Source organism: Electrophorus electricus, chromosome 4, assembly GCF_041902795.1.
Source record: "Electrophorus electricus isolate QZ-2024a chromosome 4, ASM4190279v1, whole genome shotgun sequence".
NCBI classification, from domain to species: Eukaryota; Metazoa; Chordata; class Actinopteri; order Gymnotiformes; family Gymnotidae; genus Electrophorus; species Electrophorus electricus.
The window spans coordinates 26,766,502-26,791,249 of NC_137500.1; the positions used below are offsets into that span (position 1 = coordinate 26,766,502).

At 49.7% G+C, this 24,748-nt stretch overlaps 1 protein-coding gene across 6 annotated transcripts in view; it reads left to right on the forward strand.

Annotated features, from left to right (window-relative positions):
• enox2 (ecto-NOX disulfide-thiol exchanger 2) overlaps positions 1 to 24,748 on the forward strand; it is a 154,994-nt gene that overhangs the window by 69,137 nt on the left and 61,109 nt on the right. For all 6 annotated transcript variants that reach the window (XM_035536030.2, XM_035536031.2, XM_081712987.1 and 3 more), the window contains one exon: positions 3,612 to 3,758. In XM_035536030.2, the coding sequence (XP_035391923.1) occupies positions 3,612 to 3,758 (147 nt within the window). The remainder of the gene's footprint in view (positions 1 to 3,611; positions 3,759 to 24,748) is intronic.

The window sequence follows — 24,748 nt, forward strand, 5'->3', positions numbered from 1 at the left end:
TTTGATGTTCATTAGACAGGAATGGCCATGGATGAACTGCAGGGCAGAGGAATGCAACCAGGTGTTTTATTCATTGTTTCTGTATAGGCACACGTGGGAGGGGCTTCAGTCCTTCCAACTCATGCTGTGATTTGTTCTGGACTAACTCGGAGAGAAAGAGAGGGGAAGGAAACCGGAAAGCATGTTCACTCTTTCTACACGGTCCTTCCTGCCTTCACTACAGTTTCGGCTCATCCCCTCAGATCGCGGCCAGGAGCCGTAATCGTGGCATGTGCTCCTCTAAAGCACGATAGAGATCACACAGAGTTGGGAGCGGGGGTGCGGTCACGGTTGGGGTCACGGGCGCGGTCATGGGTTCAGAGGGAAAGGTTTCATCGGTTTGTTGCTGATGAGCAAGTGTGGCGTGCCACTGGCGTAACCGTGCCCCCCCACCCCCTTTAAAATTACCCTATAAATGCGTTATGGAGTCGCTTGTCTTGAGTAACAGAGAGAGAGAGTGAGAGAAACATCCATCAAAACGGCACCGTCGCACATGCATATATGCATGACTCTCATTTAGTGTCAGAGGCCGTCAGCGGCTTCCAGCTTCCTGTACGGAATGGCAAGCGCTCACAGGAAGGACTCTCTCTCTCAGTCACATCTATCACCCTTCATCAGCCACCCCATCTCTCTCTCTCTCTCTCTCTCTCTCCCTCCCTCGCTGGCGCACACTCTCCCTTGTTCTCGGTCTTCTCTCCTCCCTCCCTTCCGTTCTCGGATTTCTGCTTTGTTTTTCTTTTTTTAACTTTCCATCTCTCTCTCTGTTCACCGCACCTTTCTGTCTCGCTTACTCTCGCTTAGTTCTCTCTCTTTTATCTCCCGCCGTCTAACTCTATCAGATAAGAGCCGAGTCTATATGTTTCGGTTTCGGCTCCGACTCTGCGTGTGTGATCTGCACTCGTAAGAGTATTACTCATTAAAATCTCATCAGTGGCGCTACTGAAGCATCACAATCTTAGGCAGCAGTTCAGAGTCATGGCCAGAAATTATCCTAATTCGTTTTTTTTCCCCTACCTCTCCATGTATATTTAACTTCTGGGCATGAATGTAATAAAAACATACTTCCTCTATATAAGTGAAGTCAGCTCGGCATTCTTAAAATTGGATTTTGCCTCGCATGTGCTAAAATGTCACATTTATTCAGATTTTTTTCCGTTTTTAAATCCATCTTGGGGAGGCTGTACCATTGCTTGGGGGGGGGGGGGGGTGAACCATGCCATTCTGTTTCTGCTTCCCCCCCATGTGTCAAACTCCCAGAGTAAACACACTGCATCCAGAGGAGTTTTGGGTCATCCGGAGGTCTGTGGCCCTAGGCTAAGATCCTCTCCTAAATAAATCCTGATGTGGATCCTTGTGTTCCCAGATGTGTTTTCCCAGTACCAGCTGTGAATACTGTGCAGAACATGTGTATTCCACAGTGCATAATACAGGAGTCTGTCCCATTAGGGCACTGGCGCTCTGAACTGGGAGTCTGTCCCATTATGGTACTGGTGCTCTGGCCTGGGAGTCTGTCCCATCACAGCACTGGTGCTGTGGACTGGGAGTGTTGTACTGGTGCTGTGGACCAGTCCCATGTCTTCTGGCACATGTGACAACTGATTTGCCATTCTCATATGTTCATGGTACAATGTTTTATTGTTTTGTGGAACGTCATGGCATACTGTACAATGTTGTGCGTGCATGCTTGTGTGTGTGTGTGTGTGTGTGTGTGTGTGTGTGTGTCAGGTGGGGAGCAAAAAATGTAGAGGAAAATTAATTAGCACACACATGGCGACATATTGTGATTGTGACATATTGTGATTTGTGAATAGTTTATATAAACACTTACGAATGCAGCCTATATGCATTTGTATACACATACACAAATTATTCAGTCATCTCTTAATTCACCATCATTCATTTAAGAGGCAGCCAGATGCAGAAATCAAGACCAAAACGCCACGTGGCAGCCGGCGGGGGCTCGCTGTGGAGGCGCACTTTGCCAGTGCTTGGCCCCCTGCTCGCGCTCCTCCTGGGTCACCGCTGGCCCCGTCCAGGGGCAGGTGCCCGTGGGGCTCTGTGTTATGGACAGGCGGCATAGAGAGAGGACCCTGCATGCGTGCTTTGATGTGAGGGGCCGTGGGCAACTGGTGGTGCCGTGCCCAGCCTTCCTCGGAGCTCTCACTCTGTGAGTCATCTCTCATTAGCAGCCTGTTACTTGCCAAGGACTTCACGAGCTCCGGGGAGTGTGGGAGAACCCGAGCCGGGTGGGTGGGGGGTGGGGGGGGGGGTGGAGGGGATGGTGGAGCTGCTGTAGTGTGGTTTAAATTGTCAGTAGCGTGGGTCTGCTGTTCTGGCCCTCAGCGCCGGACCCGGCCCCCAGATTCCGCCCCTCCTTCGTGTCTGTGTGTATGCTCTTGGAGGGCTTTTTCTGCTTCTGTTCTGTGTGCTTCCGCTCACACTCTCTCTCACTTTTTCTTGCGCTCCTTCTTCTGTCTGAGTGTCTGTAAATATCTCTCTCTCTCTCTCTCTCTCTCTCTCTCTCTCTCTCTTGTTATCCTCTCTCTGAATATGTGTCTGTCTCACTCTCTTTCTCTGTCTTATTCTCCTCTCGATCTAAATATCTATATCCATCTCCCATCTTCTGGTTGTTCTCTTGGTTGAGTCTTACTCGGGTGCTCTCTCTCTCTCTCTCTCTCTCTCTCTCTCTCTCTCTCACACACACACACACACGCTCTCTCCATCTTTCTCTCTCTATCTTTCACACACACATGCTCTCTCCAGCTTTCTCTATCTCTCCTTCACTCTCTCACCATCTCTCCATCTCTCTCTCTCTCGCTCTCTCTCTCTGTCTCTGTCTCTCGCTCTCCCTCTCTATTATACCCTCCGAATGTCCTGTGCAGGTCAGATGCAAGACGCTAATCAGCCTCCTTTTGAATTTTGCGCCATTAACTCGTCATCGGCCCTTTTCCCATCCTGGAGTGGCGAAGGAGGGAAGTGAACTTGGAGGAGCCAGGAGACATTCCTCAATCCCATCCTTCCTATTTCCTTAAGAAAAACAAAGCCAAGCAAAACAATTGCAAACCAAGCGATATGATGAATATTTCATGAGAACAGTCCTGCGTCTCCCAGACATCCGTGGCTCTCATAAATAGCATCTCACTTTTACTGTAGAAGACGACTAAACTACTGATACATTACACGCAGCTCTCACTTGTATGATTTGCTCACTGTTCCTCTGCTCTGAAGCCATATCTTCACATTGAGTCAGTCGTTTTTATCAGCGAGTTCACCCTTTCTTCATGTGGCACCTGAAGCGTGTGTTTCTGGATATTGACTGCTGTCTGTAGTGCGCTTTCCACCATCTGAGCCCAAAGTTTACGTATTGAGAGTCCGTTGAGAGAGAGGAGGGCTGATGACTAGTGGCGGCATTGCTGAGGATCAGCCTGGCTTGGTACTTTTCTGGAAAGATGCTGCTATTGAAATGAATCGGAGGCATTAAAGAGGGACTTAAGATATCCCTGCCCCACCCCTCAACGCTATCCATCTTCTATACTCTGACAGGGGGTTTTCTCTTTGTGTCTCTCTCCCAGGACTGAATCCGCTGCCCTTTGACCCTGCCACTAATAACGAACCCCTGCAGTTCAACAGCTCCAATGGGCCGCTGGTGTCCGAGTGTCCTCTGGAGAACGGCACGGAGAGCAGCGGGAAGAAGAGGAAGAGGACCAACCTTCCTCCAGGTACTACTCCATCCTCAACTCCGTGATTGTGCTTGGGCCCTGAGTCAGGCACACACCAGTCAGGCCAAGTAGAGTAGGACACACACTATGCAGTAACCTCACTACTGTCTTTAAGTAGGGTAGGACACACACTATACGGTAACCTCACTAACGTCTTTAAGTAGGGTAGGACACACACTATACGGTAACCTCACTAACGTCTTTAAGTAGGGTAGGACACACACTATACGGTAACCTCACTAACGTCTTTAAGTAGAGTAGGACACACACTATACGGTAACCTCACTAACGTCTTTAAGTAGAGTAGGACACACACTATACAGTAACCTCACTAACATCTTTAAGTAGGGTAGGACACACACACACACACTACCAGTTTTTGGATGTGGCAGGGTATTTTCTCTGTTCATATAGAAGTGTATATATAAGCCTAATCCTAGAACTGTAGTTGTTTGCTAATTCTGGTAGCCTTTTTTACATCACCATATTTGTTATTTGGGCACATTGTTCTCCATTTGTTCTTTACTTCACTTAAAAAATGTCAAAATAGACATTTTTGCCCTCTGCATAAAAAGGTTAAGTCTGGAGGTCAGCGATGCCTTGGCGTCCAGGAGCCATAGAATGTTAGGTGTTGTCCGTGCAGGCTTGTTGACAGTTTGACCTCTGTGGGGTTGTTGTGCGTGACCTGAGTGAAGAGCCAAGCAGGGCCCTGGCGGAAACGCGATATCATCTGCTCCCTGTGGACGGGCCACTTTAAACCCCTGCAAATGTACCCTGCACAGTTCTGAGCCGGCCGGTTCTGTGACAGGACGCCGTGGAGGGCGGCGAGGGGCTTTGTGAAGTCTCCTCTCTGACGGACTCTCCGAGGTGGTAATTGGACACGCTGAATTGTCAGTGTTAATGAGCCCATATTCGGATGGGTTGTCATCATGTGAATGTGTGCACTGTTCTCACTCTTCCAGTTCCAGGGCTGACGACACATCCTTGTGTCTGCGCGACTGCCCTCTCTGGGGGGTTTTCTGCCAGTGCAGGGGTGGGAAGCATTGCTGCTCCTGCAGGCCCTTGGCCTGACGCTGATCAGGTTTCGAACACCAGGGGAAAGCGGCCGCGCCTCGGCCCTCCGCACACGCTCCTCACACTGTCGCGCCACTCACACAAATGGAAGTGATATGGGCCGTACCGCGCCAGTCTCTGCAGACACCGGATGTGCGGATCAAAGCCCGGCGCCGAGCTTTAGATCAAAGCCTGCCAGTGCTAATCTAATCTACCCCATTTCAGAACACTCGCTTTTTAAAGCATGGACTCCACTGGCAAGTGGAGGACCAAAAATTCACGCCGCGGAGTCACTGGCCCAAGTCATGGGAGGCAGAGAGCTGGCTCGTCTGCCGTGCTGTGTGCTAGTGCTCGCAGCAGGGTGCGCGGTTCGCTTACCAGCTCCTCCAAGCACTTAGCATCCACTGGAGATGATAAATCCTTGATTACATTCATCTGAATAATATGAAGTGTTCAGAGCCTCTCTCTCTTTCTCTCTCTCTCTCTCTCTCTCTCTCTCTCTCCGTGGCCTGCCGCCCTGCAGGTTACCAACCAGGAATTAGCACGCTGCGTTTCTTCTGAACAGCAGCGCCGTTAAACTGCTCGTATCCACTGCAACCCTGCCTGAGTCGTCTTCATCCCAGTGGCAGAACAGAGGGGTTAAAAAAAACTACAAGAAAACCACCTACCGATTGACAACAACCCAGCACCTGGTGCCCAGTACGCCGAGGAGGTTTAACGTCTTGTGGCAACTGGAGAAGTTCTCGCAGGGTCTCAGAGGAGGAGAGCTAATGGGAGGCGCCCGGGGTTGGGGAGAGGGGTGAGGGGGTGGACTAATTACCCAGCGATGCAGATTTAACCTCGTTAAAGCATCATGCTGGATGGATTCGTGCCATTAGCTGCGGCGGCCCATTAGCGAGGTTTCGCCTCTGGCCATGGGTGGAAGCGCTGGCAGGAGGGGGCGCAGGCCTCTGCTCCAGCCTCTCCCCCACCACCACCCGTCCTGTTGCGCGTTTCCTGTAATTGCCGCCTGCTTGTTAAGCTGGAGCGAGCGCTTAATGTTGCGAGCGGTCATGACTGTTTTGACACTCCGTTAATAAAGCGCCGTCGCAGCAGTGAGGGGGTTGCACGGCAGGCAGGCACGGTGCAGACTCAGCACACCGGTGTTTAGTGGCTCGTTTAGAGCAACATCAAAGGAAACGTTTCAGGAGTGGATTCAGGGTGCGTGTGTGGCTGCCCGCGGTTAAACTGGAGCCTTTTTAAACATTTTAGATCAGCCACGACGCTCCACCTCTTTCTGTCAGACTCTCCGTTTCTTCTTTTTGTGAGCAATCTTTGAAATGTTGGAGGACGTCCTTACCAATGTTGTGTGTTTTATAAAATTATACTTAATTCTGTCATAACTGTGTTCACAACTTTGCTAAGACTGGAAGTCTAGGATGAGTTAGAATTGGTTTCATTACCAGTGAAATGTCAAGTTCGTACAGCCTCACTTCCTCATGCCCCCAAACAAGAACTGTTTGCTGTTCAATTCTGAAAGTCCTAGTATCAAAACAAGCGGCTTATCAAACAGGAAGTGGCCGTGTGGAGAAGCTTGTGTGACGTTGGTAATTCATGTAATTTGCCCGGACTGCTGTTGTGACTATATACTCTCTTCACGCTCCCCGCTGCGTCTGCTAAGGACGGCGAATCACTGCCAACTTCCTGTGAGCGCCTGCGATTGCCCTATCAGGGCTCCTCGCACCGCCGAGTACTCCTCTCGCCCAGCGAGGCCGGATCAGGCTTCAAACGCTGCGCTGGTACGCAGCGGCGTGCTAGGGTAGGGGAGATAGGTGACCGCCATTAACCTTGCGCTAGAGGCGGAGGAGGGCGGGTGGCTGTCGAGGAGGACGTGATGATGGAGAGATGCAGAGCTGTGGAAGACGGAGCCATCGACAGAGTACACACACACACGTTTCTGCGCGCGTGCGCGTGCATAAACACACACATGCAAGTAAGTTAGACAAGGGCATATTACTCTATCTGCTGTTGGTTTTGGAGACGATAGGCTGTGGTTTGTGCTGAGCGTGCGGTTTCTTTGCCGCCTGATCACGAGCACAGAGCAGAACAGTCAGGACAGCACCAGATGCACAGAGCATGTATATCGCATTTAAGTTGCTACATATTGCAGGTGTGACGTGACCTGCGCCGTGTTACCAACGCACTGATGGACCTTAAAGTGACATTATTGAAACCTGGCCTGCATTACGCTGAAATGTTGAAATATTGTTGTTAAAGCTGTGATTCTTCACCCACCCACAGAAAACTCATCAGGGAAGCCTGAAATTGGTCTGGGTGCTCCGAGCAAACCATAAACCAGCGATTATCTGCTAGCTAATTTGCATATTGTGTCCTTCTGCGATATTAGTATCACAAAGGGCAATATTGTGATGGCGATAAAATTAAAAAACAATATTCTGTACAGCCTTCATCAGTGGCATCGCTGCTGGTGCGTGCGTGCGCGTGTGTGTGTGTGTGTGTGTGTGCGTGCGTGCGTGTGTGCATGTGTGTGTGTGCGTGTGTTAAAAGGGACCCCGACATCAGCAGTATGCCCTGTGGCCACTTCAGCTGTTCTGTGCGTCTGCCAAGCCACGACATTCGCACCCAGGCACATGGCGTCTGGCCCCGCCCACACGGTATATCTGCGCATATCTCTGCGTATATGCGCATATCTGACGTAGCCGCAGAGGTGACTGTGCCAGCCCGCCCCTCAGGAGCCGAGCAGTGACGTGGACTGATGGCTGAGTGTTTACCCCGACCTCTCTCAGCCTGGAGCAGTTAGCTATGTTTAGCCAATGCCAGCCCTCCAGGAGCTCTAAAAGCTCTTTGTCGTTCTCTCTCTCTCTTTCCTTCTTTCTTCTAACCATTTTCTTAGTTGGAAGGGGCAGTGCTGAGGCAAAAACCTGACTTGTTTACATTTATTTTAGCCTGTTGGCATGCTTGTGATACAAGGCGTGTGTGTGTGCGCGTGTGTGCGTGCGTGCGTGCGTGCGTGCGTGTGCACATAAGTTATGTTTGCCTAACATTCAACATGAAAGGGCTAAGTGGTTGAATCTGAATAAGAAGCTGCTTTTCTGTCTGTGCCTCCGGGAGCCTAGGCCATTATTCAACAGCATGCAGCTTCATCTGTGTGTGTTTGAGAGTGGGGGGCGGCACATGCACGTTAATGTAGATGTCCCCCTGCTGAGTGCAAAAGAAGGAAGCTGAATGACATCCTCCATGTCCATCGTAAATCCCCCTGTCTGGTATGGTCGTGTCCATTCCTATTCACTGACCACACTGCATATGGCTCTATGTTAGCTGTCCACTCCCATTCACTGACCACACTCCACACTGCTCTATGTTAGCTGTCCACTCCCATTCACTGACCACACTCCACACGGCTCTGTTAGCTGTCCAATCCTATTCACTGACCGCACTCCATACGGCTCTGTTAGCTGTCCACTCCCATTCACTGACCACACTCCACACTGCTCTATGTTAGCTGTCCACTCCCATTCACTGACCACACTCCATATGGCTCTGTTAGTTGTCCACTCCCATTCACTGACCACAGTACATTCGGCTCTATATTAGATAATGTTAGAAGACGTTAGAGGACGCTAATGTAGATCTGAGTAGGTAGCACGCAGGGCCCAGCCCTCCATGATTCTCTGCCCGTTTATTGGACCTGAACAGGTATATCAGTCTTGTGTTCTCCTTGTGTAACATACCTTCATGAACCAAGTTTTTCATTTTCATGAGACTTAGAGACTTCTTCATTACTTGGGGGTTCTCTTTAATCCTCATTTGTGAAGCTCTCTGACCTACATTTTTATCTCTTTCTCTCTCTGTGGGCTTCATCCTTCACTCCTTACACTGCCTCTCTCATTATAGACTCTCATGCCTTTCCTCAGTATCTAATTGTGTGAGTGGCGAGCTGTGTCATTGGCCATGCCTGGATTCTGGGCGGAGTCATGCACAGCCTTAACCACTCCGCCCAGCTGCAGCAGGACGGGTACCTGAGGGTCTTTGGCGGAGTCATGCACAGCCTTAACCACTCCGCCCAGCTGCAGCAGGACGGGTACCTGAGGGTCTTTGGCGGAGTCATGCACAGCCTTAACCACTCCGCCCAGCTGCAGCAGGACGGGTACCTGAGGGTCTTTGGCGGAGTCATGCACAGCCTTAACCACTCCGCCCAGCTGCAGCAGGACGGGTACCTGAGGGTCTTTGGCGGAGTCATGCACAGCCTGAGCACTCCCCCCAGCTGCAGCAGGACGGGTACCTGAGGGTCTTTGGCGGAGTCATGCACAGCCTTACCCACTCCGCCCAGCTGCAGCAGGACGGGTACCTGAGGGTCTTTGGCGGAGTCATGCACAGCCTTAACCACTCCGCCCAGCTGCAGCAGGACGGGTACCTGAGGGTCTTTGGCGGAGTCATGCACAGCCTGAGCACTCCCCCCAGCTGCAGCAGGACGGGTACCTGAGGGTCTTTGGCGGAGTCATGCACAGCCTTAACCACTCCCCCCAGCTGCAGCAGGACGGGTACCTGAGGGTCTTTGGCGGAGTCATGCACAGCCTGAGCACTCCCCCCAGCTGCAGCAGGACGGGTACCTGAGGGTCTTTGGCGGAGTCATGCACAGCCTTAACCACTCCGCCCAGCTGCAGCAGGACGGGTACCTGAGGGTCTTTGGCGGAGTCATGCACAGCCTGAGCACTCCCCCCAGCTGCAGCAGGACGGGTACCTGAGGGTCTTTGGCGGAGTCATGCACAGCCTTAACCACTCCGCCCAGCTGCAGCAGGACGGGTACCTGAGGGTCTTTGGCGGAGTCATGCACAGCCTGAGCACTCCCCCCAGCTGCAGCAGGACGGGTACCTGAGGGTCTTTGGCGGAGTCATGCACAGCCTGAGCACTCCCCACCAGCCCTCAGCTGCACAGGCGCCCATTTTGAAGTCATACACCCATGCATGTCACCCCACACTGGTGGAACATTTAAAGTCTTCCATTCTTCCCTTCTTCCCTTTCCTCCTGTCCCTTCATCACCCACTTCTTCACAGGGCCTGAACACTGCGTGCAGCTACATCAGGCCTGAAACGCGGAGAGGCGGCTTTGAGCGCAAAGCAAAGAACAGTCACCTCTCCAGTGCTGTTACATGCAAACAAACCAGTTAGTCTCTCACTCCCCCTCTCTCTCTCTCTCTCTGTCTGTCTGTCTGTCTGTCTGTCTGTCTGTCTCTTTTTTTATGAGTGGAACTTTTCAGAAAGTCTGTGTTCATGAAGACAGGAAGTGGATTTATGTCACTCAGCCAGAGAGTTTGATGTCTCCGGTAGTTTTTTGCTCAGCTCTTATTTGGCTCACTTGAGGAAAGTGAGGTGTGAAGTGCCTGGAGTGTGTCTGGAGACTTTTCTCCTTTCATTTGCCTTGACATTATCTACATGAACTACATACCCCACAAGTCTTCCTCTTCATCTGTGGTAGAGGTTTCTTTCTCTTGCTGATTTAAGACAACCCAGCGTTCAACATGTTCCTAAACCCATGAAATTAGACTAAGTGTACTTTTGATATTTTGATAAACATGCAGTATTTCAGTTCATGTCTTGCATAACCATGTTTGCGTTCTTGAGTTTCCCCTTCTCTTTTATATTTTTATATATCTTTTTGTCTATCAGGGATGGATGAGCCAGATATTCTCACAGAGAGACAGCGTGACTGACAGAGAAAGACCCTGAATGCAGGTTGACTGGTGGCCTATGACTGTCTGGATTACTGGAATTAATATGGATTATTCTCCCATGTCATTTCACATGGCTGCGTTTTGTTAAACCCCTGGCTACCCGCTGTGCATATTTCACCAAACTCTGCGGTTTGTGTGTTGGACATGTTGTTAGTCTGTGTTTTCCTGTTTTAATCGGCCTGGGCACGGTTTCCTGAACGTGTACAGCAGTCTAGTGATGATCGTGTAGTGTAGTGTTGAGCTTAAATGTTTCAGATGTTGAAGTGTGCATCTGCAGTTATACTGTCAACTAGTGTCTCGCAGTGATCTTTAGCAATGAAGACAGACCGTTGGTTCCTCGGATCCAGGGAGCCTGGGTGAGTGGTTTGTCTGGTCTGCTGGAATGACCTTTGACCTGAGGACTGAGACCCAGAATGACCAGAGCCAACACAACCCTCCGTACCATTCTGCACTTCTAGCAGGTTAAGCAAAGATGGCTGTCATAGGAAGCTGAGGGCTAGTTGCTAGGATACCGTAAATAGTTTCATGGTGATGGAGTTCGCATCAACTATGTGGTCTATGAAGCACACAGAAAAAAAATCACCTTTTAAGTCTGTTTTCAGGAGAAAATGCCCCGTATTAAAGTGGCTGTTTACCTTATATTTTTGATAGTAGTTTGCCTGCTATAGTTTAGCTTGCTAGCTAACTCATTCAGCTACTTGCTTGACTTATGTGTTGTTGAAATACACTTTTGTTTGTTGTTGGTGGGTTTTTTTATTTATTTGAACAGGAGTGTATGTTCTCTTCTGTTGCTATATTTGACTTGCTGTTCCTGAGGTTTTGTCCCACTCCTTTTTCAGTATGCAGGGACAATAGTGTGATTTTCACACCTCTCTCCTGCTCTCGCTGTGTTAATGTGTGAGCTCCAGAGAAACAGCTCTCTGCCTTCAGTGTACGAATTATACATCATACACACAGCACCGTGTGCCGGATTAGCAGACCGCTGCAGACCCTGGTCCCACTGCAGCGGATCATCTGTCTCTCTAGAATGTCTGCTTCTCCGGAACGTCTGCCTTTTCGGAACGTCTGACTGCAGAATGGCAATCATGCCACTGACTCGTTCGGAGATTCCGAGAGCAAGCCTTTTAGCGGCCCCAGCCGAGCAGAGCCACGGACCCTGAGGGGTTGAGGCCACGGCCTCACCAAGTCCATCACATAAAAACGTGATCGGCAAGGTGGCTGCCCCTGTCAGGAACGTTGGCCCTCTGAGTCATTCCCTTCTTTTTCTTGTGACCTTTGCTCGGTGGCATGTGTGTGGTAGCTGCTAGTATTAATTTCCTTGCACGCTTAGAGTTCCCTGTCTGTGTACGGAGCCAGAAGGAAGTCCAAGTTCATAAGTCTTCCGGATCATTAAATGGCCGGCTTTGGTGGTTTAGCCTTTCACAGAGAAGGGTTTTTTTTCTCTCTGAGCCATGCCAGCAGGGAGTAGCGCATGCTTTAGCCTCCTTTGGAAAGGCGTGCGAGCGTGAGTAGCGATGCTCACTTCAGCGGTACGAAGTCTACCCGCTTCAAAAGACGTACTCCCCCCACGCAGCAGCAAAAACGTGTCATTCGGAGTCAGAGTTCCTCTCTCTTATTCCCCCCACTGCACACGTGCTAGTATTGGAGTGTAGTACACCGCTGAGTGAACAGCAAATGTCATCCATCCTCATCAGTAACATCCGCACCTCCGTCCACACACAAGGGTTTGTTCTAGTAGTCATCATCACACTGAGACTGGAGTCATCCACTCTGTGTACATCTATACAAATGTATATTCACAGAGCACAAAACAAAGTGTTTCTTTAACATACGTGCATACATACAATTTATAATTACATTTATGTACAATATATCGTACAATGTATTTATTTATATATACATTTATGTACAATATATCGTACCGTAGGGACATTAATATCAATCCTTCATTCTTCTACGTAGAGATAGTAAATTGATAGCAAGCTGTTTTTGTACCAGTGGGGAGGTGATTAGGACCAGAGCACACACATTAACTCTCTGGCAGGGGGCGTGTGTGCGTGCGCTAGCGTTTTCCTCCTTTTCCTGGCCCTTGTAGAGACACTCCGAGGTATCCCAGATTGATGTGCCGGGGTGCGGAGGCTGAACTCTCCAGAATCCGTAATAGCTGCTGTCCTTTGTGGTCTGTGGCAGGTGAAGCGCTGCTCTCTCTCTCTGTCAGGGCTGCACCCGCCAGCCGCACTGACCCGCACCAGGAAAACTCCTCAACGTCTCCTTCCCGCCAGGAATACTAATGAGCTGCAGTGAAGCATGCCCCCCATCACCTCCCACACACACAAATGCATGCATGCACACACACTGCCCCTCCATCACACACAGCACATAGCACTGTCCTCACCTACACGTCCATCTTATTAAGAGAAGCGTCTTCCTCATTGCCAGCCTGTCTGCTTGGCACACACACACACACACACACACACGCAAAGTCTCCTTATTAATTTTAAGCCTTGCTCACTGTGCCACACCACCTGGAGCTCTGGTTGGCCTGGCACACAGCCTGGTACTATTACAGCTGTTACACACACATTCCCACACTACAGCTGATACACAAACACTTCCACACTACAGCTGTTACAGACATGTTCCCACACTACTGCTGTTAGACACACACACACACACACAAACACACACACACGTTACTGCTGTTACACACACACCTACACTGCTGCCGCTACCACCCCGCGGGGGAAGCCCCTGCTTCAGTGTGAAAAAACTCCTCCTCCTTCAGTGTCAAAGCACCTCCTCCTTCAGTGTTAAGGCTCCTCCTCCTTCAGTGTGAAATGCTCTTTCTCTCTCTCTCTCTTTCTCTCTCTTTCCTCCAGCTGCTGGATGCTACACGCTGAAGTGTGTGTTGCCGTTTGCTTGTCCAGAATGACGCATCATCCGAAGTGCAGAGCGTTTTAATTAAAGGCAGTAAAAAGGTTTATTGATCCTCTGCGGGAGAGGGTAACTCCAGGCAGAACCTTGAATTACTGTCATACCATGCCTCTTAATTTGATTTTTAAATTGTGTTTTGAGATTGATTTCGGTGCAGAGAAGGGAGAGGCTTCAAAGCCCATAGCGTCAGGGGGAAACAGTGCTGTGTTTGGACTCAAAGATGCGCAATATATTGTCAGTTAATTGTTACCACAGTACTGTCCTTCACGATACTGATATTACAATGGGCCGCAAAACACAAATGAGTCCTCTAGCAAATCACTTTTTGTGTGTGTGTGTGTGTGTGTGTGTGTGTGTGTGTGTGTGCGCTGCGAACGTTTTGACCCATTTCTGTTTTTCCAGTGTTGTGGGTGTTCTGATGAATCACAAATTTCACAAGTTCTACCAGTGATTCACCGGTGCATTTTTAATGTATTGCAAAACACTTAGCAATTGCAATATGTAGCATTGTAATTGCACTGCAGTAGTTGTGTCCATATGGTCCAGCCCGTTAGGACGGTGAGGTATGTGCAGTCCAGTTGAGTCAGACCTTTGGCTTGGATCAGGCATTCTCCCCTGGAGGTGTCCTGTATCACCTGTATTCCTCCTCCTCTGCTTTCTTTATCAGTTAGTTCCCGACGCGGAAATGCCTAGTATTTTCCGCATGGCAGCTCCCTGACAGGACCGGCGTGGCCAGCCGTGACGAGGCCGTTATGCACGCGCCTCGGCCTGTTCGGGACAAATATGTCGTGTGCCGTGCCACTCGTCATGCCTAATTGGCAATCGCACATAGCCTCACCTTCAGCCAGACGCAGAGGATGCGGGCCGGGCAGGACAGGACCATGCAGGGCAGGGCCGGTCTGGGCTGGGCAGGCTGGGCTAAGGCTCCCCTGAGCTTGGCCCGCGGTCCTCCTTGTGTCCGGCGACCGGCAGACCCCCTGCTTGCCCTGTCTGACTCTCTGCCCTATTTATGGACCCCAGTTTAATGACTCATGCCATGATGTTTGCGTCCTGAGAGGATGTTAGCCGGGTTTCTCTGCCCAGGCCCACGATGCCTCGGGCCGTACGCTACAACATTGCTCGTAGAATTATTTCTGGTGCCTTGTGTCAAGGCCGTACTCCCTGTTTAGTGCCCCCCCACACACACACACACACACACACACACACACACACACACACACACACACACACACACGCCTTCCTCTCTTTTTCTGTCTCACAGAGCCATGTCTCTTCCCTCAAGCTGTTACCTGACGTGTTCCCTGCTGGAAACCCGATTGTTTGTGGTAGTGAGCATGGGCTGATTAGGTGCCATAGTTTAACGCCGGAGAGCAGCTTGCTTAGTGATGCTTGGGAAGTTTGTAAATATTGTAATATGAATGATTTTTGCGGTAAACACTGCACATGTGTTGTGTGTGAGGCTTTTACATCTTCAGAGAGACAGATTAAATCGCACCTGCCTGTGATAAACACACCTTGGTAATGGCTGTGGCTGAATATTGAATGAGCGCGCGAGCAGAGCTGAAACCTTCTTTGCGTAAGCAAGTGGCTCATCTGTCATGAATAATTCGACCTCATTTCCTGTAAGACTGTAAACATCATTGTCATTAAACAGGTGTCCGTCAGCCCAGATCCTTCACTCGGGAGGCCACGCCCACTGTGACCAGCAGGAAACACCAGCTCTCACAACCCTGATTTAACACACGGAGCCAGACTCCTCCCCTACCTGCCTGCCACATGCACGTATGCGGTGTGCAGTAAACACACACACACACACTTGCCATCCTGAGCACTGATTTATATGGTCCTTCATTCAACGTGCGACACACAAACAGCCTCACTGAGTGTATGATTTTCCGTTTGTGCGGCGAGGGTTTGGGATGACTTTATATTTCACAGGAGAAGATGCACCTGTTTGCTATTCAGCGCGGTGTGTCTCCGGTAAGCGGTGCCTGACACACATCGTCATAAAAGTGGCCGTGCCATTGAGGTTTTGTTTCATGCTGCAGGGATTCGTGCTCGTGCCGTTTTAATCACCGTCATGGCCTTGAATTTCAAATTGTGTCGCTGTGAACAGATCAACTGGGTAATCGCCAGCTTTGCATAAACAAATAGTCCGATATGTAGGTGGGTAGAAGCGCTCTGATTGTCCCCTTGCTGAGGATTTTGGAGTGTGTCTTGCCTGCTGTGGGAAATTACAGACACACTCCCCTCACCTTTTCAAAGGGCTGTGATCTGACCCTCGTTGTGTCCAGGGGGAAGGGCATTTGTGACACAGAGAGGCCCAGACTGTGCGGGCACACACGTGTGCTGGACTGGTCAGGTGACGTTCCAGGACGCATGTTCTCGCGTCCTTTAGCTCTGCGTCCTTCAGCCTGCTTATGAGAAATTACCTTTGAGTTTGTGGTGAGTCGTACCCTGCGAGGTTGTGGTGAGTCGTACCCTGCGAGGTTGTGGTGAGTCGTACCCTGCGAGGTTGTGGTGAGTCGTACCCTGCGAGGTTGTTGATCATGTTTCAGGATTCTCTGCCAAATTGGAGATGAGCTCATGAAACCAAATGATACAAATGGTACTCTAACGATCTGTTGACGCAGATCGAGTCACGACTGAACATGTCTGAAGAGAATACTCCTTCATGAATATGGGACTACTCATATGGTTTCTACCATCAGTTCAGCATGGTGGACGGTGGTTTTTCGTTCCTTTTGCCTGTGAACATGCTGTCCTTTTATGTCAGAGGCTCTGTGGTGCTGCACTAATGCAGGCAGTAGCTGACAGAGCTAAATCACGCCCCTTCTGTTGGCCTGTTGATGACTGTGTTCTGAGCCCTGGGCTGAGATTTCCCAGAAGGCAGCAGTCAGTCCACCCACGCTCCCATCATGCATGTGGAGATGGGGATCTTGGACACAGCACTAACAAGGTTCGTGGAGTTTTCCCCCCAGCAGAGTGCCTCAACCCCTCTCCGTCAGCGCCATCTCTCACTGGAGTGGGGCGTCGTGGGGTGGGGAACGGCACGCGGAACTTCTCGAGTCCCGGGATCGCCGTGTCCGTGTGCAGCTCTGACCACTCTCTGCAGCAGCAGCTCTCCTGACGACCCTCGTCCCTCGCGGCCTCCCACGGGCCAAGCTCCACCACGCCCTCTGCCCACGGAGTCACGTGCCGAGGGCTGGCCGAGCATCTCTGCCTGCCCTAATGTTGACGGACAAGTGGCGGGGCCTTCAGGGTAGGGGAAGCGGGGTCCAAGGGGCGGGCTTTGAAACGTAATCTCTCCATCTCCCCCCTGCTGTGATCAGGACTATAAACTCTTGGCTCCGTCTGCTTATCTGCTGCCTGCTTTGTTAATTTGATCTTGGGGTCTCTGGGTGGGTCACCCAGCTGCGTGAGTCATGGCTCTCACATTTGAGACCTCTCTTCTTCTCAATAAATCATCCAGCTGCTCGTTGGGTTCCCGTCACCCTCAGAGGAGAGAAGAGGACATGTCCTGGGTCCTGCCCACCCCATTAGACTGATGGACCCCATCACCTCAGACCCTGCCTCCTTTTATTTCTTGTGTTTCTAATACAGAAAGTGCTCAAGGTGTTTGTTTTTTCCTTTTACCTTCCATCCTCTAAGTTTTATTTTTATTTTTTTAATAATTTTTTTTTTTTGCTGAGCTGTCTGGCACTGTCTAGACTTTGCTGAGCAGACAACTGTGAACAAGAGCGCAGAGCTCCACCTGTGGACACAGCCGAGATTTCTCAAGTGCAAACGCAGCGAGCGAGCGCATAGGTGGCTGTAGCAGTGGTAAACAGAAATGAAAAACACCACCACTCTGCAGGTTCGCCTCCGCCAGGACGGTAGCTGCGCGTCTGATGGTGACGCCTGTTGCCATCTTAAGGCTCGGCGCCCTGCACTGTCGTCGAGGGAGACGGGATTGCCGAACGCAGATTAGAGCAGCCAGAGGTTATTGAGATTCTGGAATTTGCTTAATTCACTTTAGTTCGTTCGGTTATAATTGGCTGCTGCTAAAATCCGGCAGCGATAGTGGCGCACGGGCGGAGATAATGACCGTCAAGACGGGAACCAGCGGAGCCGGCTCACATCGCGCGGACGGCAGCTGTCCCTGCGGACGGGACGACACTTCCCGAGTCGGCCCTCTCCCATGATGGATTTCCCAGCTAAGAGGTGGTTACTTCAGCAGGTCGCAGGGCCCACCCCTAGCTGGCTAGTGTTTATTACAAAGAGCAGGATGGATTTTCTGTCAGCACACGCACACGCAGCTGTTAAGACTTCTGCTAGGACCCTTATTGGTTTTTTGGACATTTACCAATCAACATCGATAAGTCTCTAAAGTAACGTGTCTGATGTGAGCACCTCAGGGACAACCCTTCTATTTTACAAGGCCAGTACCAACCAGATAGCAAGTACTGATACCAGTTTCTGTCAGATAGTCAAATAGTTTTTCGCCTCAGTAATCCCCCTTGAAATTTGTGCACATCATAATAATGAGCTGTTTTGCTGTCACCCTGTTTCCTGGGACCAGAGTGAGGCACGTTTCTCAGCATGGATTCGTCCCGTTCTGACATCCCATCAGGCCTGCGATAATGAAACTGTACGCAGTGGCTAGGAGCCGTGGGACAGGCCCAGGAAATGCCACTATAAGCACTGGCAGTTAGCAACAACCGGCACCCTATCACACGCCCTAAAGGATTTGCACCGCCGCGAAAGCAATAGCCCCCCTGACCAATTAGAAACCTGGCCACTGGGTAGATGACGAGACCAGGTAGCAACGCACCTCGGTCTGCTCCCAGGCCGGCCATTATGGAAAAGTGTAGAAAGGAGATTTGTGCCTTTAGCCCTGGAGTTGTAGCGTTGCACGCAGAAACATGAAAATGCTGCCTTCAGGAACACGAAGGCTCTTTCTGGCATGATCACAAGACAGACGCGTCCTGTTGGTGTACTCTTAATAGGGCAAGTAATTATGTAATAAAGTGATTAATGCCTGACGCTGCCATCATTGTTTTCATTAGTGGCAGATCGCTGGCTCCTTCACTGCCCACATGCCCAGAGTTGGGGTCTTTGGCTCTCTCTCACACACACACACACACACACACACACACACACACACACACACACACACACACACACACACACACACACACATATACACACATATATACACACACACACATACACACATACACACACACACACACACACACACACACACACACACACACACAAACTGGCACGTGCAGAGTAGCATTTTGTATCCGGTTTCTTTCACTTTAGTCTTTCTGTTTTATTTTCTGCAGATGCTCCATGAATGTTAATTATTATGTTTGTTCTTCGGATGCCAAATTAAACGTAGATGCTGGAATGTTGTTTGTAACATAAGGATGTCTCGGAACTCGACTCAAGTGTTCACTAGCGCTCTGTTGTTCACAGCGGAAGGTTGTTTTTTGGGTAATGCATTCATTCGTCTCCGGCGCACAGTTACTATAGGCTAATGGTGCAGGGACGTACCATTTGCTGCGAGACACGGCGTTTCCGTCACAACACGGCGTCAAGCCCGATCAGGCTAATGGATCTGCTTACATCCTGCACGTTTGCAGCGGGCGGGATTCACATAATAAGGCACGAGGACAGCCCCTGTCCCGCTGTCCTGCTGCAGTGTACCCGCACAAGTGCTCTGTCAGGTCGGAGCTCCCCAACGAGGTGGGAAGACACGCCCTGTCGTCACTGTTCCTCCCGGGCGCCGGAAGGACTGTCTGCGGAAGGCTGATCAGAGAGCAGGTGCATGGTCCCCAGCGGCTGGGGAACAGTCTGGGAGCTGTACATTTACATTTACAGCATTTATCTGAGCATTTATTTAACTTTTATCCAAAGTGACTTTCACTTATGGCTGAGTAAAACTTGAGTAACTGAGGGTTAAGGGTCCGGCTTAGGGGCCTAACAGTGGCAACTTGGCAGAGGTGGGACATGAATTGGCACCTTTCTGATTACTAGTCCAGTACCTTAACCAGTGAGCTAGCACTGTCACTGATTTGCACTCAGGAACCTTGCACAGGTGCGCCAGAGCTGGAGAGGTCCACTGCGGCGGGGAGCCACCACTAACCCAGACGACTGTCGTCACGTCTGCGGCCTGCAGGTCTGCTCTGTTCTTGTCTCTGACCTCTGCAGTGACGCACAACAGGCACCCGAACAAGAGATTAAAAGTTTGAAGCCGTTGTGTGAGAATTGTTGAAGCAGTTCAAACACGCAGCTTCACTAAAGATGTGCTTTTGTTTCTCTAGGCAACATTAAAAAACAAAGAAAGAAATATGAATAGAATACATAATTAAGATTTCTTTATTTATCAATATTACCTTTGTCAGACTGTCATTAAAAATACAAAAACTGTTATAAAAAGGGTTGCATAGTTTGTGTGAAAATGGTACTAATGATATGGTACCGATGAAATGTTTCTGACATTTTATTTTTATTATAAAAGAGTGAGGTAGGATCACATTGCTCCTCTGACAGACCAAAAGTTAGAGCGCTAAAAAAAACCTCAGGGAACTGGAGCTCATGTTCTCTCCAGCAGATTGTCATCCAATCCTTGAGTGGCCGTCACCCACGTAGGGTGTTTTTTTTGTATTTTTATTTTTTATTTATTTATTTTTTTGATCTGGTTCCCGCCTTTCCCCGTGCAAAGCAACAGTTGCCCTTGCGAATTGTTAACCCGATACCACTTCTTCTCCAAGCAGCTATGTGGCGTTTGTCCTGCCACCTCGCCTGGCGCACGCCGGAACATTCCACCAGACCCAAACATTGTCCGGCATGCGTCTCCCAGACAGAGACGGGATGTGGGGAGTCTTTTTTTTTTTTTTTCTTTCTTTCTTTCTGTGAGAAGATCCAAGTGCAGTCTACAAGTGGTGGGGTTGTCTCCTCTTAAACTCCCCGTACAGGAGATAGTGACAAAGCGAACAGCCTCTCTCCTGCCGTTGGTTCTCTCACCTTCTCTTCTGTTGTTTTCACTCCTTTAAGGATGCTGATGTCAGCACTCCTGGGAGCTCTGAGGTTTGGTAAGAAAAACTGAGAAGCTGAACGTTGGTGTGATGCTTCCTGCTTAATGATCCGTATGGGATTACATATCCTGGGATCCATGACTGATCTTCCCTACGGATTGCGTCCCGGATCCTAATTTCAGGCTTTATTCCCAGCCGCAGATCTCATCAGCAATGCCAGATTGGAGTCCTCCCGCTTTCCTTTGAAATGGGTGGGAAATGGAAGATTAAAAGGATACCGGATCTTTCCATCCAGGGACAGCCATACTGGCTGATGTCAGCTGAACGTTGAGGCGTGTGGGGTCCCATATGGTCATTTGGTTCAGTGTAGTAGTGGGATTCATAATCTCTACTCTCTGCAGTGTTTTAATGCATGTAAGATTGACAGGCAGGTCAGATGGGATTTGCTGTTGAAGATCTCCGCAAAGGACCCTTTTATCTAGCAATTCGGGATCTTTTCATGGGCAATTGTGATAAAACATCTCCAGTAAAAGTTTACAAAAGACGTGCTAATAACATGATTTAAAGACGTGATGCCAGTGATGAGCCACCTGCTTTAATCTCTCTGCTATGTACTGATTTCTTCCCCAAATTGCTCTGATGAACTTTTATGCACTGAGTAAAAAAGGTACATGTTTTTGGCCAACACTGAGGTAGTCTAGACCTTTAAATGTATCTGATTCTGTCAGCCGGTGAATTCGTCCTGAATTCACTGACGTTTCTTTGGGTTTATTTCACTTATAACATGGATTAATCACACCATGTTAATCTAACCCCCCCCCCCCCCCCGTAGCTTTCTTATGGATGATTTTGAACATAATACACACCCTAGTGGTACGAAATTGTGGTGTGTTATTTCAGATGTTCCCCAGTGCAGCACGAGGGATAGTGGAACACACACACGAGCCAGCTGCACTTCACATTCCTGCAGTCTTGAACTTTCTCAGCACACGGACACAGTTCGCTGGAGAATTCCCGTTTTTTTTCCTCCCCATTCATTCAATTTGTTTCAAAGCGCCTCTCCTCGACAATAATTAAAGTCTGTTAATTAAGTGGTTGCAATGAATCAACCGTAATGGGGGGGGCGGCGGAGAAGCAAGGCCCCTCCAGCAAGTGAGCAAACTGCCATCCGGTCTGTCAGCGAGCTCTCCACTCATCTCGCCCACCCCACGCGTTTACTCAGTAACGGAGCGTTAACTTTGTCGTCTGCCTCATAAACGATGATTCCAGTCTGACGCTCTGTTCCTCTCGCTGGCTTCTTGTCTTCACCGCGTGCCTGGCGCACCTAATCTTCCTCTAATGAGTGTGTGGGTCCTTCCTCTCAGATAATTACTGCTACTGGTGGAAGCTCATGAACATGGGCTCCTGTCATCCCTAAAGACACTGACTGATAATAAAATGCTTTTATTATTATTATGATTATTATAAAAATTACTATTATTGAAGAAGGCTTTCGACAGAACCGAGTTTGCATTCCAGGTGAAGGTCTGCTTTATGATGAGGCAAGGCAAGTTTATTTGGATGGCACTCATCATACACACTGGCAACTCAAAGGGCGACACACAGACATAGAAGAATAACAAAGCATATTCCATTCTGGGATCTAGGGAAGACCTCGGGAAGGTTTTTGCCAAGAATAAAAATGAACGGTGGTGCAAAGTCTCGTTTAGTTTTCTGTCGGGGTCTGGCATGTAGCATAGCGGCCTGTTATTGAGCATGGCCGGGCAGGCCAGTATATCTGTGATTGAAAGGATTTAAAAGGCTGCCTGCCTGCCCTCAGCTGCCTCTTTATCTCTGTCTAGCAGCAGAATTACTCTGGAAGGGCCAAGGGCCCTCATCACCAGCCTGCCTTAGCCAGCGGCCCTGTTACGGACCCGTGCCCTGGGGGAGCCACCGGGAGTAAAAGGTCCCCGTCTGGGCCGAGCGTTAGCAGACACGCGCGCGCGCACACCCGTACTGACAGAATTGCAAGAAGGCAGCCTGGAGCAGGGTGCCACAGGCTACCTGTGATGTTCAGAGGGCCCAGGAGGACTTGAGAGGTTTCCGATCTTTGTTCGATCTATCAGGAAGTGCAGTTCTGTGCCGAAGTCCTCCGAGCACAGCCCAGGAACCTGATATGGCATGTGGCAGCTTCGCCGCTGTGCACGCAAGTCCGGAGCAGCTGTCCGGCTCATGTCCCAGGTCCTCCTCCGGTAGAGATAAATGAGTGATGGATAACTCGCTGCATTCTGGGCCAGAAAGCATCTTGCAGAGCTAAATGGAAGCGTTTCAATTAGCTCTTTTTGAAGGCCAGCTCTCGATAAAGATGAAACTGTCAGCGCCTCCGTTCCGATGCTCTGGCGAAGACATTTCTCATCGGCGCAGAGGTTGTTTCCATATTAATCGCTACATGAATCCGAGATCAAACACACAGGCAGTTAACTAAATGGCACAGCATTAATTCAATATCTCAGGCTCGCGTCTGCCGCGCCGGCAGTGTGTCTACCATACAGCACGCTTTTACAAGACGGCGATGAGCGCTGCCCCGCTCAAGTGTAATTACATAATTCCTGCTGAAGACGGAGCCTCCGGAGATGGTAGTGATCATCGAGCATTCACGACACCTCGCGGAGTGCCGGGACCGCAGCGAGACTGTCGTCGCACTCGTGTTGATTGGGTCCGCCGCGCTGAGGGAATAATAATCATGGTCTGACCCAGAAAGAGCTTCAGTTAGGCTCACGGCACAGCTATGCCTCTTTAAGGCGTTTAGGTCGCCCGTGAAATAGACGCAACCCCCTACAGGTGAACAGCAGTCTGGAAAAATTATTCACATTTTATTTCCTTATTTTCTGAGGCACGCCGAAGTTCTGGGAGAGGCAGTTGGAGCATGTGATGAAGAATGTTGTCCAAAGAAGCACCCAGACCTTGAGATTTTAGGCCGTGAGCTACTGATGTGGTATGTGCAGCGCCTCAGCCATGATGGGTGGCCACCGTGGGTGAACTCGAGGCAGACTCTGGCCGATTTCACGTGTTTGGCCAATCTCTAAAGTGCCAGACTGCTGTTCCAGAATGTTCTCTCCAGTGTCTGAGTGTCTCTCAGCTTCCACGTGTCTGAGAGCTGAATGTCACCTATGAAGGCAGTGGAATGCACACTACTGAATCTCAGCCCTGCTAAATTGTTGAATAATGTATGTCCTGTTTTAATCAATGTGCTGTAATCAGGCTGTTGTTTGTGTGTGTATGTGTGGGTGTGCTACCTTATTTAATTTTTTTTTTTATCTTAAATTTTTTTGTGTGACGTATTTGGGGTCACCAGTAGTGTGACGTATTTGGGGTCACCAGTTGTGTGACGTATTTGATGTCACTGATGAAAGAAGATCTTGTTATATTTTTTGCTGACCCCCCTTATGGTTTTAGTTGATTTTTCTGTGAATTGATCCTCTGTCATTTTCTTTGTAGGTCCTTTTCTCTTGATGCTAATTACAGATTTGCTTGTCATGTCGCCTCAGATTTTTACTCTAAACGACACCCTGCAGTTTCCCACGTCTGGCTAATACAGCGTAGAAATCTCTGAGGATTTGTGAATGAAGTAGAAGAGTTGGTAATGATGTGTCAGTAGCTGATGATTGAGTAAGGTAGAGGAGTCAGTAATGACATGTCAGTAGCTGATGACTGAATGAGGTAGAGGAGTCGGTAATGACGTGTCAGTAGCTGATGACTGAGTGAAGGAGAGGAGTCAGTATTGATGTGTCAGTAGCTGATGACTGAGTGAAGTAGAGGAGTCGGTAATGACGTGTCAGTAGCTGATGACTGAGTGAAGGAGAGGAGTCGGTAATGACGTATCAGTAGCTGATGACTGAGTGAAGGAGAGGAGTCGGTAATGACGTGTCAGTAGCTGATGACTGAGTGAAGGAGAGGAGTCGGTAATGACGTGTCAGTAGCTGATGACGGTAGCATTCTCTTGAGTCCTGGGGGCGTAAGCACAGTTAGGTGTTGCTGCTGCATTATTGTCACTCCGTATTTGTCCTGCTGGCTCCTCATGAGACGCCCTGACGAACTCCTCCACGCCCTCAATGGACCACCACTCGTGGCCCAAACCGCCTATAGCAGGCCTGGGTTGATGAGGCCTAGGTTGATGGGTCGCCGCCGCTGAACTGGAACTTGATGAACTATTGTCTTAAGCCAAGTGGATGGGGGGCTGTTGTGTAAACACTAGTGGCAGGCAC